Source organism: Dysidea avara, chromosome 8, assembly GCF_963678975.1.
Source record: "Dysidea avara chromosome 8, odDysAvar1.4, whole genome shotgun sequence".
Taxonomy (NCBI): Eukaryota; Metazoa; Porifera; class Demospongiae; order Dictyoceratida; family Dysideidae; genus Dysidea; species Dysidea avara.
This window is the reverse complement of record NC_089279.1, coordinates 14,351,772-14,364,491: the sequence shown is the minus strand read 5'-3', so window position 1 is coordinate 14,364,491 and position 12,720 is coordinate 14,351,772. Positions and strand designations below refer to the sequence as shown.

Sequence of the window (12,720 nt, the reverse complement as noted above, 5' to 3'; positions counted from 1 at the left end):
CTCACGCAGACTATATACCCCAACACCGGTCGCCATTTTTAATCACAATGGCACAGTGCTTCAAGTCCACTTATTCTCCAATGGCAACCTATAGCTTCATTCATCCTGCAGTCAGCATAATGCATAGTACAAGCCTCCTTACACCACACTTTGAGTAGATTCTTTGAAGCATTTATAGTGCTAGCCAGTACGCACAGACAACAAATCCACCTTCCAGGTGTACCTATAGTTGATCCAATATCAGTTACGTATTAATTGTGTTCATCTACTCCCTGCTGAGGTGTAGCTGCAGTGTAGGCAGGTGAAGCAGCTGCCTTACCAGGTGTTTGTATCTGAGTCACTGAACTGGGAGTTATGTCAGACCTTTAGATGCATTGAAAGCATCCATTAACAGGGTTTGTATGCTGTTTAGTTCAACTTATAGTGTACATAGTAAGAGTCCATCCAGGTTCAGCTCTAAGTGGATAGCTACTGGGGTCTACTTTCAGAAACTGGTCAAGCAAGATCGATATACTCTAGTGGAGCAGTCACCCTAATATAGATCACTCACCCTGATACAACATGCAGTCAAGCAAATTTTTAATATAATACTTTGATAGAATTTAACAATTTAAATTGCTCTCACAACCAATCTCAGATGGTCTAGGTTCACCAGGGGAGCATAACCTGACCCCTGTTGACCCCCTGTTATCAGCGCTTATACTTATACTACTTAGGTCAAAGAGTGAGCAACATGCACAGGAGAACACATGCTCGCCTCATTTCATCATTACAGTCACCATATGCATTTTAGCTGTATTTTTTTTTCACATCTTATTCTGTTTATTAGAACTAAGTTGAATTGCAAGGTCATAACTGTTTACATTGGGTATGTAGAACTAGATCGAACCATCCCTAGCAGGTCCACTCCAGAGTGGTTCAACATGGTTCAGTTTGATACAAGCAGTTCAACATGGTTCAGTTCGATACGGCAAACATTTACACCAACCTGGAAATCGTTTTGATTTGAGGACATTCTTTGTGGTGGGTGTGCAGGGAATATCCCAGAGGTTTTATGGTTCCTATGGCTTGGAGGGAAAGGCAGTTGCCTTTCTTTGGCATGCAGAAATTCTTGTTGGCTTCAGAGAATGTTAGAATCCCCAAGCATTCCTACCTCCAAGCCTTTGTAGTAAAACATGCTGTATACATCATGTAAAATTGTTGAAAAGGGACCTATTTGAGAATTAATAGGAGAATCCATGGAACCCTGCACACCTACCAAAACAACCACCATCTGTTGACGGTGGCAACCCGCTCACAATAGGGTAAGCCCTGCTGACCGGGTTAAACTGACAAGCAACATTAACTCAAAATCCATGGGTAAATAAATATAAATGATCATACCTTAGGAATGATTAACTTCAAATAAAAGCCAAGTTGTTTTGCTTAACAAGACCTTACTTTGGTACCATGTTTTAACAAGTTAATTAATGCCTCAACTCTAAACTGAAGTAGGGATCCAAGGACTAAATATTACTGGCAGTCACAAAAATAAAAACGTATAGAAAACCCTAGCAAAAAATAAAATACTGCAAGTCAAACAAATCAATATAGTATAGCAGCACAATGCATCAATCATACACTTTTTCATAAACCATGAAACTTTCCACATAAGTAGTACTCCACATGCATGTATTTTTTAACACAATGCCATTGCAGATTTGACCTTTGGTTACATTACTTTTTTGAAAAAGTGTATGTAATAATGCCTCTAGATATTCACCACCATTACTATGTTAATCATAAATGGCTGGTGACTGCTTTGTTAGGGTATCTTTGATCTTGAGTAAGCCTCTGGTAGAGGTATCCTATGAAATAAATTGGCATGATTGCTGTGTTCTGTGTTTTATGGTGAACCATCAGGAGTCAATGTTGTACTGTAATGAACCGATCATTGTTAGTTTGTAAAAATTAGCAAGAAGTGCAGCTAGTAAATTCAACAGCTTGGTTACTTTTTTTGTAGCAACTTAATCATAATAAACCAATGAAAGTCATCTTTGAGTAAGCAATGAAAATTAAGTATGAAAATTAAATTCTTGGATACGTGCAGCCAAACACAACCATGATGAGGGACCTGAGTGGGTATGGCAAGAAGGTGTAGTTACAAAAACAATAGTAACAACAACAATGAAATGTAAGGAAAGTTAGCTGAGTCCACCCACTCTTTGCATGATTGAGCCAAAAATATTTCTCAGAAACTAAGATACTTTTGTAGGCAGTATCATCCAAAATCCTCCTGACAAGCAACTTGAAAATTGTTGAGTCAGAGAAAGAAAAGTCGATTAAATGTAGCAGATTCTTTGTGAAGGTTAGTTGGTAGTGGACAAGTACTGTAACTTCGATTGTCTCATAATGACTTGCAGCATTCAAATTGTTAAATTCTGCCAGCAACTAAAGATATCCTACTTTAGTTTGTTTTCAGGCATGAGCTGATTGTATCATAATTAGCTTTACTTTGACAATCACATTTTTTGTTGACTTATTTCTTTCTTTTTCAGACTGCTCTAAATTTGTTTCACACAATGTTAGAGTTGAGAGATTTAGGACATCCAGATTATCTTGAGAGATCAGAAAAACTTTTATGTAATACTAATATTGAGGATGCAAAGCAAAAGGTATTCTAGAATACAATAATATGATACATATACTATGTAGTGATTTCACATTAGGTTAATGATGCACAAAATATACTGGTGGAATGGAAATCTACAATCAGAGATTTGTACAAGAAATATGACAAGCTAATGTTTTTTAGCATGTCAAAAGTACTGTTGCTTAATAACTCCCTGAAACTTTCTTCTGAGAAAGTGATGCAAGAAATAGGATTTTTATTTAAAAATGATAAAGATGTCACCAAAAGACTGAGAGGAGCAGTAAAGGTATATAGCTCTACATATACAGAGTAGGATGGGTGAGAGATGAATAATTGAAATGAGATGAAAATGAATACTATCAAGACTACTTGTTGAGTGGCATATATAGCATTAGCTTAACTTGTATAGACAGTTTTCAAATTAAATAGTTTAAAATAGTTTTTAAAGATTTGTTGACAAGTTTCAAGATGCTTATGTTTGAATATCATGAGTGACAATAACTCCATGTACAGATATAGATACCTCACCAATGGTGATCACAAATGAATTATTATTATTATTATTATTATTAGTTTATTTGTTTAATTTATTTGCAGCAGTCTTCTATAACAATGAAAGAAATGACAGATGTTGAGGCATCAATTTCGACAGTAGCACCAGTAGCCTATGTAGGAAAATATCTAAAGCATCTCTGTGAAGATGCAGCTGTTTCTAAAGACTTTTTGTTTAACAGATCTCAACTTCCAGCAGGAGAAGAATTGTCAACTGTAAGTAAAGTACACATACACTATTGAAGCTGTAGTAATGTATACTACCTAATTTTAAAAATCTATATAATGTGCTTCAAGTTACAGAATAATCAAATTCCATAATATGCATTTAAATAAGTAGTTTCATTTTAAAATATATAAACAGGAGATATTTTCATGAGCTGGCATTATTCCTGAAACAATTTACATGTGTAGGTGTGTGTGCGTGTCTGTGTGTGTGCATGCGTGCATGCGTGTGTGTGTGCATGTGTGTGTGTAACCTGTAGAAAGGCTTCCAATTACATTGTAAGGGTATTCACACTTTTAAAATTTGTGAATTGTTCCTTTCTAAAAATACATGTAATATATTGGTCATTTAATTAGGGTTTTGTAAGATGATAAATGTCCCAGCACTTTTGATATAAGTATTTCCTTCTTTGCCTATGCCAGCCTGTTGGTCTTGTTTGTAAGATTTTCATATTCTAATTGATCCTCACTGCACGCATGTGCATGTGTCTAAAATATTACATACAACATCTTCCCCATACAAGAACAAAAAAATAAAGAGAAAAGTACCATAAGGAGAAGGTTAAGAATATATAATTACAAAACCTAATGCATGGCCTAAATCAATGTTGTGTGTGCATGGTTAGTTTATCCCTGTCACTGCCACAACCGCCATATGGCGGTTTCAATTATAAACGCCCATAGCATCACATTCTAAATGCTCTGTAACTTCAGTCAATTGTTTTAGTAGCCCCTGCACTTATCCTGTAGTGGGCACGCCCTTAAGTGAACGGGAACAGGGATAACCGGTCTCTCATGCACTATTGCGCAGTTAGATGATACAATTGCATACTTTCAGAACGTTGATAACAAGCATTGTAGATGATTCTTTGACGTGATAATGGTACTACTAATAAACAGTAACAGTAAGGAGAGGGATTATATAGGATGGAGTGGCATATTGCTACCTTTGTACACCTCGAAACAGTGACCTCGTGCTTGTATGCACATGCGCACTTGCTAAAATGCTGGAAAACCTGACTTAGAGATAATTTTTTCAACTATAAACAGATTAGTGATGTTTATTGTATTATTACAAACAGTGCTAGCCAGTTAAGTAGTGAAATTTCACATTTGGTTTCACTTAGATCGATTTTCGTACTTTAAAGTTATATAATGGATTTTTGGTTGCTCTTGTGTAAACAACAACTTCATAATTGAATTTTTTGTTCTATAGCGAGTAATTTGATATATGGTTTTATAGGAGTATGTGGTATGGTGTGTAAGTTACAGCAGTTTAGAAACAATAGATTGGAGCCTCTACAAATTTGGCGGTGAGAGGGATAATTATTCAATATCTCACATAGTCCCTGGTTCTTCACAACTCTGCCACTAGATATCCGTTTAGCTGTTGAGTCAACGATTAGCTCCTACCGATCTGTAAGTGTTTGCTATTCCTCTGGCAGGAGAAGCTTCTTTGTTGTCCCATCACTTACTGCTTCCCTGATTGCGGGCATAGCTTGATCAGTACTATCATACAGTTCCTCAAGTGATGCTGGTATTGCTTTACACCGTGTACCAACTTTCTGCAATGGCTGTAGCTTGACTGTCTGGCCCATCTCCAATTCTGGAAAAGACTTTGCATGTCTATCATAATAAAACTTGACTTTACAACACCTTATAGTCAGTCTTATGTCTTCAACTACAGTTTCATTGTTGACAGTAGATAGCAGTGGCAGGGGCTCAGCTGTGGGGAGCAACATTCTGGTATGTCATGAATGTAACTTTTGTGCTGGAATAGTTTGCAGCCCATGTTTTGCCGGTGTAAAATGGTCAACTGTAGGTCATGGTTATCCTCTTCTGCTTTGACCATTAACTTTTTTGCTATTTTGACTATGGCCATTACTCTGGCTGGGGGTGTGGTGAGGATGTAGTGTGGGTAAACTCCCAAGTGGCAGTAAATGTTTATACTCTTGAGACCAGAATTGAGGCCTGTTGTCTGTAACTACTATTTCTGGTATTCCATACCTTGCAAAGTGTACTTTTGTGTGGTCAATGACTGTTTGACTTGTTGTGCCAGTGAGCAAGTCCACTTTCCAGAAATCACTATTAAAGTCTACTGTAATGAGGTTCCAAGGATATAATGGAACTTCCTAAGTCATCAGCAGTTGTTTTGGTTGATTACACACACGGTTACTACAAACATCACAGTGACTCACCATTTCTTTCATATCAGATGACATTCCAATCCAGAATATGACATCCTTGGCTCTTTGTATACAGGCATCTACTCTCTGATGGCTTGAGTGGGTTCTGGACAACATTTGCTTCCTCAGATTCAAAGGTATAATTACTTGAGAGCTTTTGTATGGTATCCCATTTTGAGCTGTCTGTACCCCCAATACATTTTAATACATGGTGAAACATCCTCGTGGCCACCCTGAGAGTACTGTTGCTAACAGTGTTTGCAATGTTATATCTGATTGTGTGACCCTTTATCTGCTGCTGTGTTGCTTCACTCACTCTCAAGTATTCTGTGAAGTTGACAGTTACAATTTCAGCTAATATTGATTCCTTGTATTTCAGTTGGAAATCTGTTAAGTTGTTATCTATTTGTGTTGCTGGTCTTTCAAATATGTTACTGGATCTGCGAAAACCCGACACTATCACGCAAGCCTAAATTTCCGGTATAAAACATTGAATACAATGGGTGAAATATTTGCATAATATTGAAAAAATTCTGTTAATTTTTGAATGCCCATTTCTTACTGAAGGAAGGGACTAACAATAAAAATCTGGATATCATCTTATTCACCTACTTAAAAGAGTTCTAAAATTTTTGTTTCGTTGCAGTAGACCCAAGGACACACAAGTTATGGGAATTAATTTACATCACGTCAAAGTGATTGTATGCAACTGATCTTTCTTCACAAATTTCGCCCTTGTGTGCAGTAAATAAAGGTGATAGAAGGACAAATGTACCGAGTAATCAATTCCCCTGTTTATGGTGAACACGGTGATGTAAATTTTAACTCTGTACAGCATTCTGTTTGTACGTTACAACTGTTTTAGTAAGCGCCTGTAACTTATTTTCCCTATACTTTCTGTACAAATCGATCTATCTTTTGTTACTACTTTGTAGGGCTGTAAATTCAAAAGTAGAGGCTGAAATTTTGCCTTGGCAAAGTAGATCATAAATATTTAATAAACAGGAATTCAAAAAATACACAATTGTGTAGAGTTTTCGCAGATCTGGTCACATATGCTCTGCTCAACATATCTGCAATGTACATCTGTGACCCATGCATATAACATTACAGGTGGTATCTGTGTCTAAATGTAGGCTAGAGACTTAGTACGAGGATCTTCATGGATTTTAAAAAACTTGCTTCACTTGGTTTTTAAAATCCACAAAGATCTGAGGGTGTGGGTCTCTAACCGACTTAGAAAATGTATGCATTTTATATTGGCATATAGGTGGAGTCATTGTGGGACTGGGTTATATGTCGTACTGAAATTGTCACACAATGATAAATAATTACGGAAGACTGAACGTTCTTTTGTTGAAGTGTTGAAAAAATCGAAGCTCACACTGCTTCCTTTCACAAGTTAGACTTGGATCTGGCACAGCTGGGAAACGGCGGTGATTGATATTGTCAAGCTGGGCCTGTTAGTATTAGCCAGTACTTATAGCATCACAGCAGTGCAAAGAACGATGTGTCAAAGAAGCAGCTTGTGTGGATTTATATGATGGAAACGAGTTGTCACAAGTTGTGCCTTTAGTGACACCACAGTAGTACAAAGAACAGGAACAGTTTCGAATATGTACCACACCACATTACAAGTAGCACAAAATAACAGTTATACAAGGAAGCTTACTCATTTAGGTCTTAGTAAAGTCCATCCATGGTTTAATAGAAGATGAAAACAGCCTTAAAACACTCTAGAAATAGATGGTCGCTAAACAGAATTTTCTGTGATATTTCTGGACTTCTCCGTTCATCATAACAAATGTACAAACAACATTAGATTGTGCCTCCCATAATCAAATCCTTTTAGGCATGCTTATAAAATGAATGGAGTAGTTAACCACATGTTGGCCTGGGTGACTACTCACCAACTGCAGGCTATCAGCCTGAATATGCTTTAAGGGAGCATTGCAAATCAATGATCGAAAATGAGATTTGTGATGCTTGAGGTCTTTCTGCTAGCAGGTTTCTAACCATTTTAAGAACCTGCTAGCAGGTCTCTTGGTGACTTTTAAAGACTTCATTACCTCCTAACATCAAAGCATATTATGCATACCATTTTCTAATTGACATTCTCACCAACTTACTCCAGTACCTGTAGTGCTGTGAAAAATTGCCTTGTTTGCTGATGGTTTACCATTCCTACTTCCTCCAGCAGATATAGGGAGTCATCAGATTCATCGTCACTTTGCTCTGCCCTACATGTACTTGTTTGCTTGGCTATAATCTGCATACTGACTGAAAATGGTTTTGCTTGCCACAATTTCTGCACTGTTTTCCATATGCTGGACATCGCTGCCTCTCTTGGTGTTACTTTCCACCATAGTATCCACATGACAAAGCCTGAGATTTGCTTGAGGCTGATGTTTTCCTTTGGATAGTCTTCTCTGTTACTTTTTTCTGGAATTTTCATTCACAGCATTTACTGACTCTTCTTCCTTGCTTCCAATTACTGTCAGTTGCTCAAGGGTGACTTCACTAATCTGTAGTGACTTAATAGCTAGCCTTTGCTAGGTTGCACTCCTTCTCTCTGAACAGGTGTGCCCTCGCTGCTTGTCATGTGCTTCTAGCACAAAGCTTTTCAATGATTTCATCATGTAAAGCTACAAACTTACAAGGCTCAGCTAGGTATCAAAGACAAGGAAGATACTGGTTTATGGTTTCATTAGGCTGTTGTTCTGCACTGTGAAAAATGTATTGTTCATAAAGGATACTTCTTTCTGGTGTAAAGTGTTTCTCTAAGTGGTTTAGTATTGTGGACATCTTTGCCGTGTCAGATTCAAATGCTTCACCACTTGCTTAGAGTCTGTTCCCATTACTATTTTCAGGGCGGCTACTTGTATCTCATTGCTATTCTTACCCTTTTCTTAGTCAACAGCAATTCAAGTGAATTTTGTGCCTAATCTTGATGAAACCTTGGAAGTGGCAATGCAAATTCACCCGATTGTCATTATTAAAATCTCTGCTGCAACATTTGTACATGTGTATGCAATAACGTAAGTGTGAAACAAAATGTTTTTCAAATTCTTATTTGTTTGAAGATAAAATCAGATCAACACATCGTAATATGTAACATTTCCAATGGAAACTACATAGTGTGGGTATTGAAAAAGGGTTGAATTTTGCCAAAAATGTTTAGTTTTGTGGGTTCATAATCTCAGGTGACAATTATGTAGTATTTCCATTGTGTTTGAGCACTTTCTACTAACATAGTTGGATTACCATTCATTCTTGGCCACACCAGATATCAACTCTTATAGTCATCAGTTACTTTTTCTTTTGCCCTTTTTGTACAGCCAAGCTATTTTTGGATATATTCTATGTGACTGCTCTATTAGAGTATCTAGATTTTTTTTTGCAGCACTAGTAGCTACTGTGGTAAAAAAATATTTAAACAAACAGGTCTTCTAATAGACACATGTATTGTGAAAATTTTCATATAATTTGCAAAGAGATGAAACTTATTTTGAAGAAAAAACATGTTAACTCTACTAATATTTGACCGCTATTATTCTCTACACTGACTGCTGAAAAAAGGTGACCAAGTTATTTTCCAATTTGAACGAATGAACTCAGAATACAGCAAGACTGCACAAGTCATGATCAATAATAAAAGACCTGTATGATTTTGATAACAAACATGTCAAACTTCATCACTTGTGTGATGATAGTCCAATCAAATTATTTCATGAATAGGTCACTCCAATTTGTAACTAAATTTCTGGTCTACTGCCTGCATCTTTTCTGAATGTGAAAAGTGCATGGTAAAATGCCTGTATTAGCCAAATTTTAGAAATTCATATATTGGGTTGCAACAGATGTAGTAAATCTAATTTTTAGTGTCATGATTAGCTTTAAATCTGCACAAAATTGGCATGGTACATAGTGTGGATTGATATACTCCAGTAGAACAGTCAGTAACCCATAAAATATCTAATTGAGCATCACTTCATTGTTGCTGGATCTACCCTTCCTGCATCTGAAACTGAATTTTATGAGTCAAAAAACATAATTATCAGTTGGAGTGGCCATAAATGAAGCTCATTGACATTTTAAGTAATTCAATTAGAGCATACCATATTTCCTTGCTTACACTCCAGATCAATAGTAGCCATAATTGAGTGGTTTTACAATTTATTTCAAAATTAAAAGCTTAAACATGGTTTTTGAGCATTGAGTGATGGCTGATTTTGAATAGCAGCTACTTCAATTTTTGGAGCTAAAGTAATTAATGCTGTGGCATTACCAAGTAATTATATATATATAAATACAGTAGCTTACTTTGCACACGGCAGGAAGGATCATTGCTTGCACAGTGGACACCGCACTTTTTACCACTGCTACAGCTAGTGAGCTCCTTATGCCATGTTGCAGTGCTTTTAGCTGTTTTTGCTACTGCCACTACTCATGTGTCAGTTAGGACAAGAGTAGTGCTTGTTACAGTTGTGGCAGTAATGCACAAGCACATTAGGAATATATAGTAATGTGTTCTGTACTTATTCAGTTCATTGTTTGGTTGTAGTATCAAGAAGTAGTCCATTATGCTCCTGATTATACTAACGAAAAGTTGTTACTGTTGTTGATTGAAATCTACAATGGAGTACCAGAATCCTATGAAGTATTCCATTGTACTGAAGACTCAACTGAAGAAGATCTGAAACTGTTTTTGGACAGAGCATCTAATTATAGGTAATATACACATTAATGTTTGCTTTCCTGTTACAATATATCTAATCCAAAACAGCCAAGCTGTAAAAAAACAGTGCGGCCCTCAAAAAGGCTATGGTGAAAAAAGATGTGAAATCCAAGGTGGCGGCCAAGAAATGGCTGTGATGGTAGGTTAATGGTAAAAATTTTAATAACGACAATTCAGGTGAATTTTTGTGCCGCTTGGTCTTGGCAAAAAATTCACCTAAATTGCCGTTATTAAAATTTTTACCATTAACCTACCATCACAGCCATTTCTTGGCCGCCACCTTGGATTTTACATCTTTTTTCACCATAGCCTTTTTGAGGGCCGCACTGTTTTTTTCAGCTTGGCTGTTTTGGATTAGATTTCTTTTTGTATTTGTATACCACCGGCCGGCTTTGGGACTTTTTTAACCTGTCTTTTTTTTCTTTACCACAGGAAGAAGAAAAGACGAAGCAGATGTACTTTAAATATTTCTGATTTTATCAGTAAATGTACAAATTATATATATATAATACATATATTTATTACAGAATTCTCCATAGTGGTTTCTTTGTAACTGAACACTCTACAAGGTGACTTCTTCTCTCTACAGGGTGAATTGTTAGTAGCTGAATAATCTACAAGGTAACTTCTTCTAGCTGATCTCTCTACGGGGTGATTTGTTTGTAGCTGAACTATCTACAAGGTAACTTCTTCTAGCTGATCTCTCTACAGGGTGGTTTGTTTGTAGCTGAATTCTGTGCAAGTGATTTGTTTGCAGCTGAGCTCTTTACAGAATGGTTTCTTTGTAGCTGAACTCTCTACAAGGTAACTTCTTCTAACTAATCTTTCTACAGGGCAATTTGTTTGTGGCTGAATTTTCTACAGAGTGATTTCTTTGAAGCTGAACTCTCTACAAGGTAACTTCTTCTAGCTGATCTTTCTACAGGGAGATTTGTTTGTAGCTGAACTCTCTACATGATGGTTTCTTTGTAGCTGAACTCTCTACAAGGTAATTTCTTTTAGCTGATGTCTCTACAAGGTCACTAGTTTGTAGCTGAACTCTCTACATTATGATTTCTTTGTAACTGAACTCTCTACAAGGTGACTCCTAGCTGATCTTTCTACAGGGTGATTTGTTTGTAGCTGAACCCTCTACAAAGAAACTTCTTCTAGCTGATCTCTCTACAGGGAGATTTGTTTGTAGCTGAACTCTCTACAGGTGATTTGTTTGCAGCTGAACTCTCTACATGATGGTTCTTTGTAGCTGAACTCTCTACAAGGTGACTTCTTCTAGCTGATCTTTCTACAGGGAGATTTGTTTGCAGCTGATCTCTCAACATGATGGTTTCTTTGTAACTGAACTCTCTACAAGGTGACTTCGTCTAGCTGATCTTTCTACAGGGTGATTTGTTTGTAGCTGAATTCTCTACAAGGAAACTTCTAGCTGATCTCTCTACAGGGAGATTTGTTTGTAGCTAAACTCTCTACAGGTGATTTGTTTGCAGCTGAACTCTCTACATGATGGTTTCTTTGTAGCTGAACTCTCTACAAGGTAATTTCTTTTAGCTGATGTTTCTACAAGGTCACTAGTTTGTAACTGAACTCTCTACATTATGATTTCTTTGTAACTGAACTCTCTACAAGGTGACTCCTTCTAGCTGATCTTTCTACAGGGTGATTTGTTTGTAGCTGAACCCTCTACAAAGAAACTTCTTCTAGCTAATCTCTCTACAGGGAGATTTGTTTGTAGCTGAACTCTCTACAGGTGATTTGTTTGCAGCTGAACTCTCTACATGATGGTTTCTTTGTAGCAGAACTCTCTACAAGGTAACTAATGTCTCTACAAGGTCACTAGTTTGTAGCTGAACTCTCTATATGGTGGTTTATTTGTAACTGAACTCTCTACAAGGTGACTTCTTCTAGCTGATCTTTCTACAGGGTGATTTGTTTGTAGCTGAACTCTCTACAAGGAAACTTCTTCTAACTAATCTCTCTACAGGGAGATTTGTTTGCAGCTGAACTCTCTACATGATGGTTTCTTTGTAGCTGAACTCTCTACAAGGTAATTTCTTTTAGCTGATGTTTCTACAAGGTCACTAGTTTGTAACTGAACTCTCTACATTATGATTTCTTTGTAACTGAACTCTCTACAAGGTGACTCCTTCTAGCTGATCTTTCTACAGGGTGATTTGTTTGTAGCTGAACCCTCTACAAAGAAACTTCTTCTAGCTAATCTCTCTACAGGGAGATTTGTTTGTAGCTGAACTCTCTACAGGTGATTTGTTTGCAGCTGAACTCTCTACATGATGGTTTCTTTGTAGCAGAACTCTCTACAAGGTAACTAATGTCTCTACAAGGTCACTAGTTTGTAGCTGAACTCTCTATATGGTGGTTTATTTGTAACTGAA

The 12,720-nt window shown here is 36.9% G+C and overlaps 1 protein-coding gene across 1 annotated transcript in view; it reads left to right on the top strand.

Moving 5' to 3' along the window:
- Positions 1-12,720, top strand: part of LOC136262915 (uncharacterized) — a 317,270-nt gene that overhangs the window by 170,462 nt on the left and 134,088 nt on the right. Inside the window, exons 20-23 of the mRNA XM_066057331.1 lie at positions 2,538-2,654; positions 2,709-2,918; positions 3,230-3,400; positions 10,160-10,326. Coding sequence (XP_065913403.1) covers positions 2,538-2,654; positions 2,709-2,918; positions 3,230-3,400; positions 10,160-10,326 — 665 coding nt within the window. The remainder of the gene's footprint in view (positions 1-2,537; positions 2,655-2,708; positions 2,919-3,229; positions 3,401-10,159; positions 10,327-12,720) is intronic.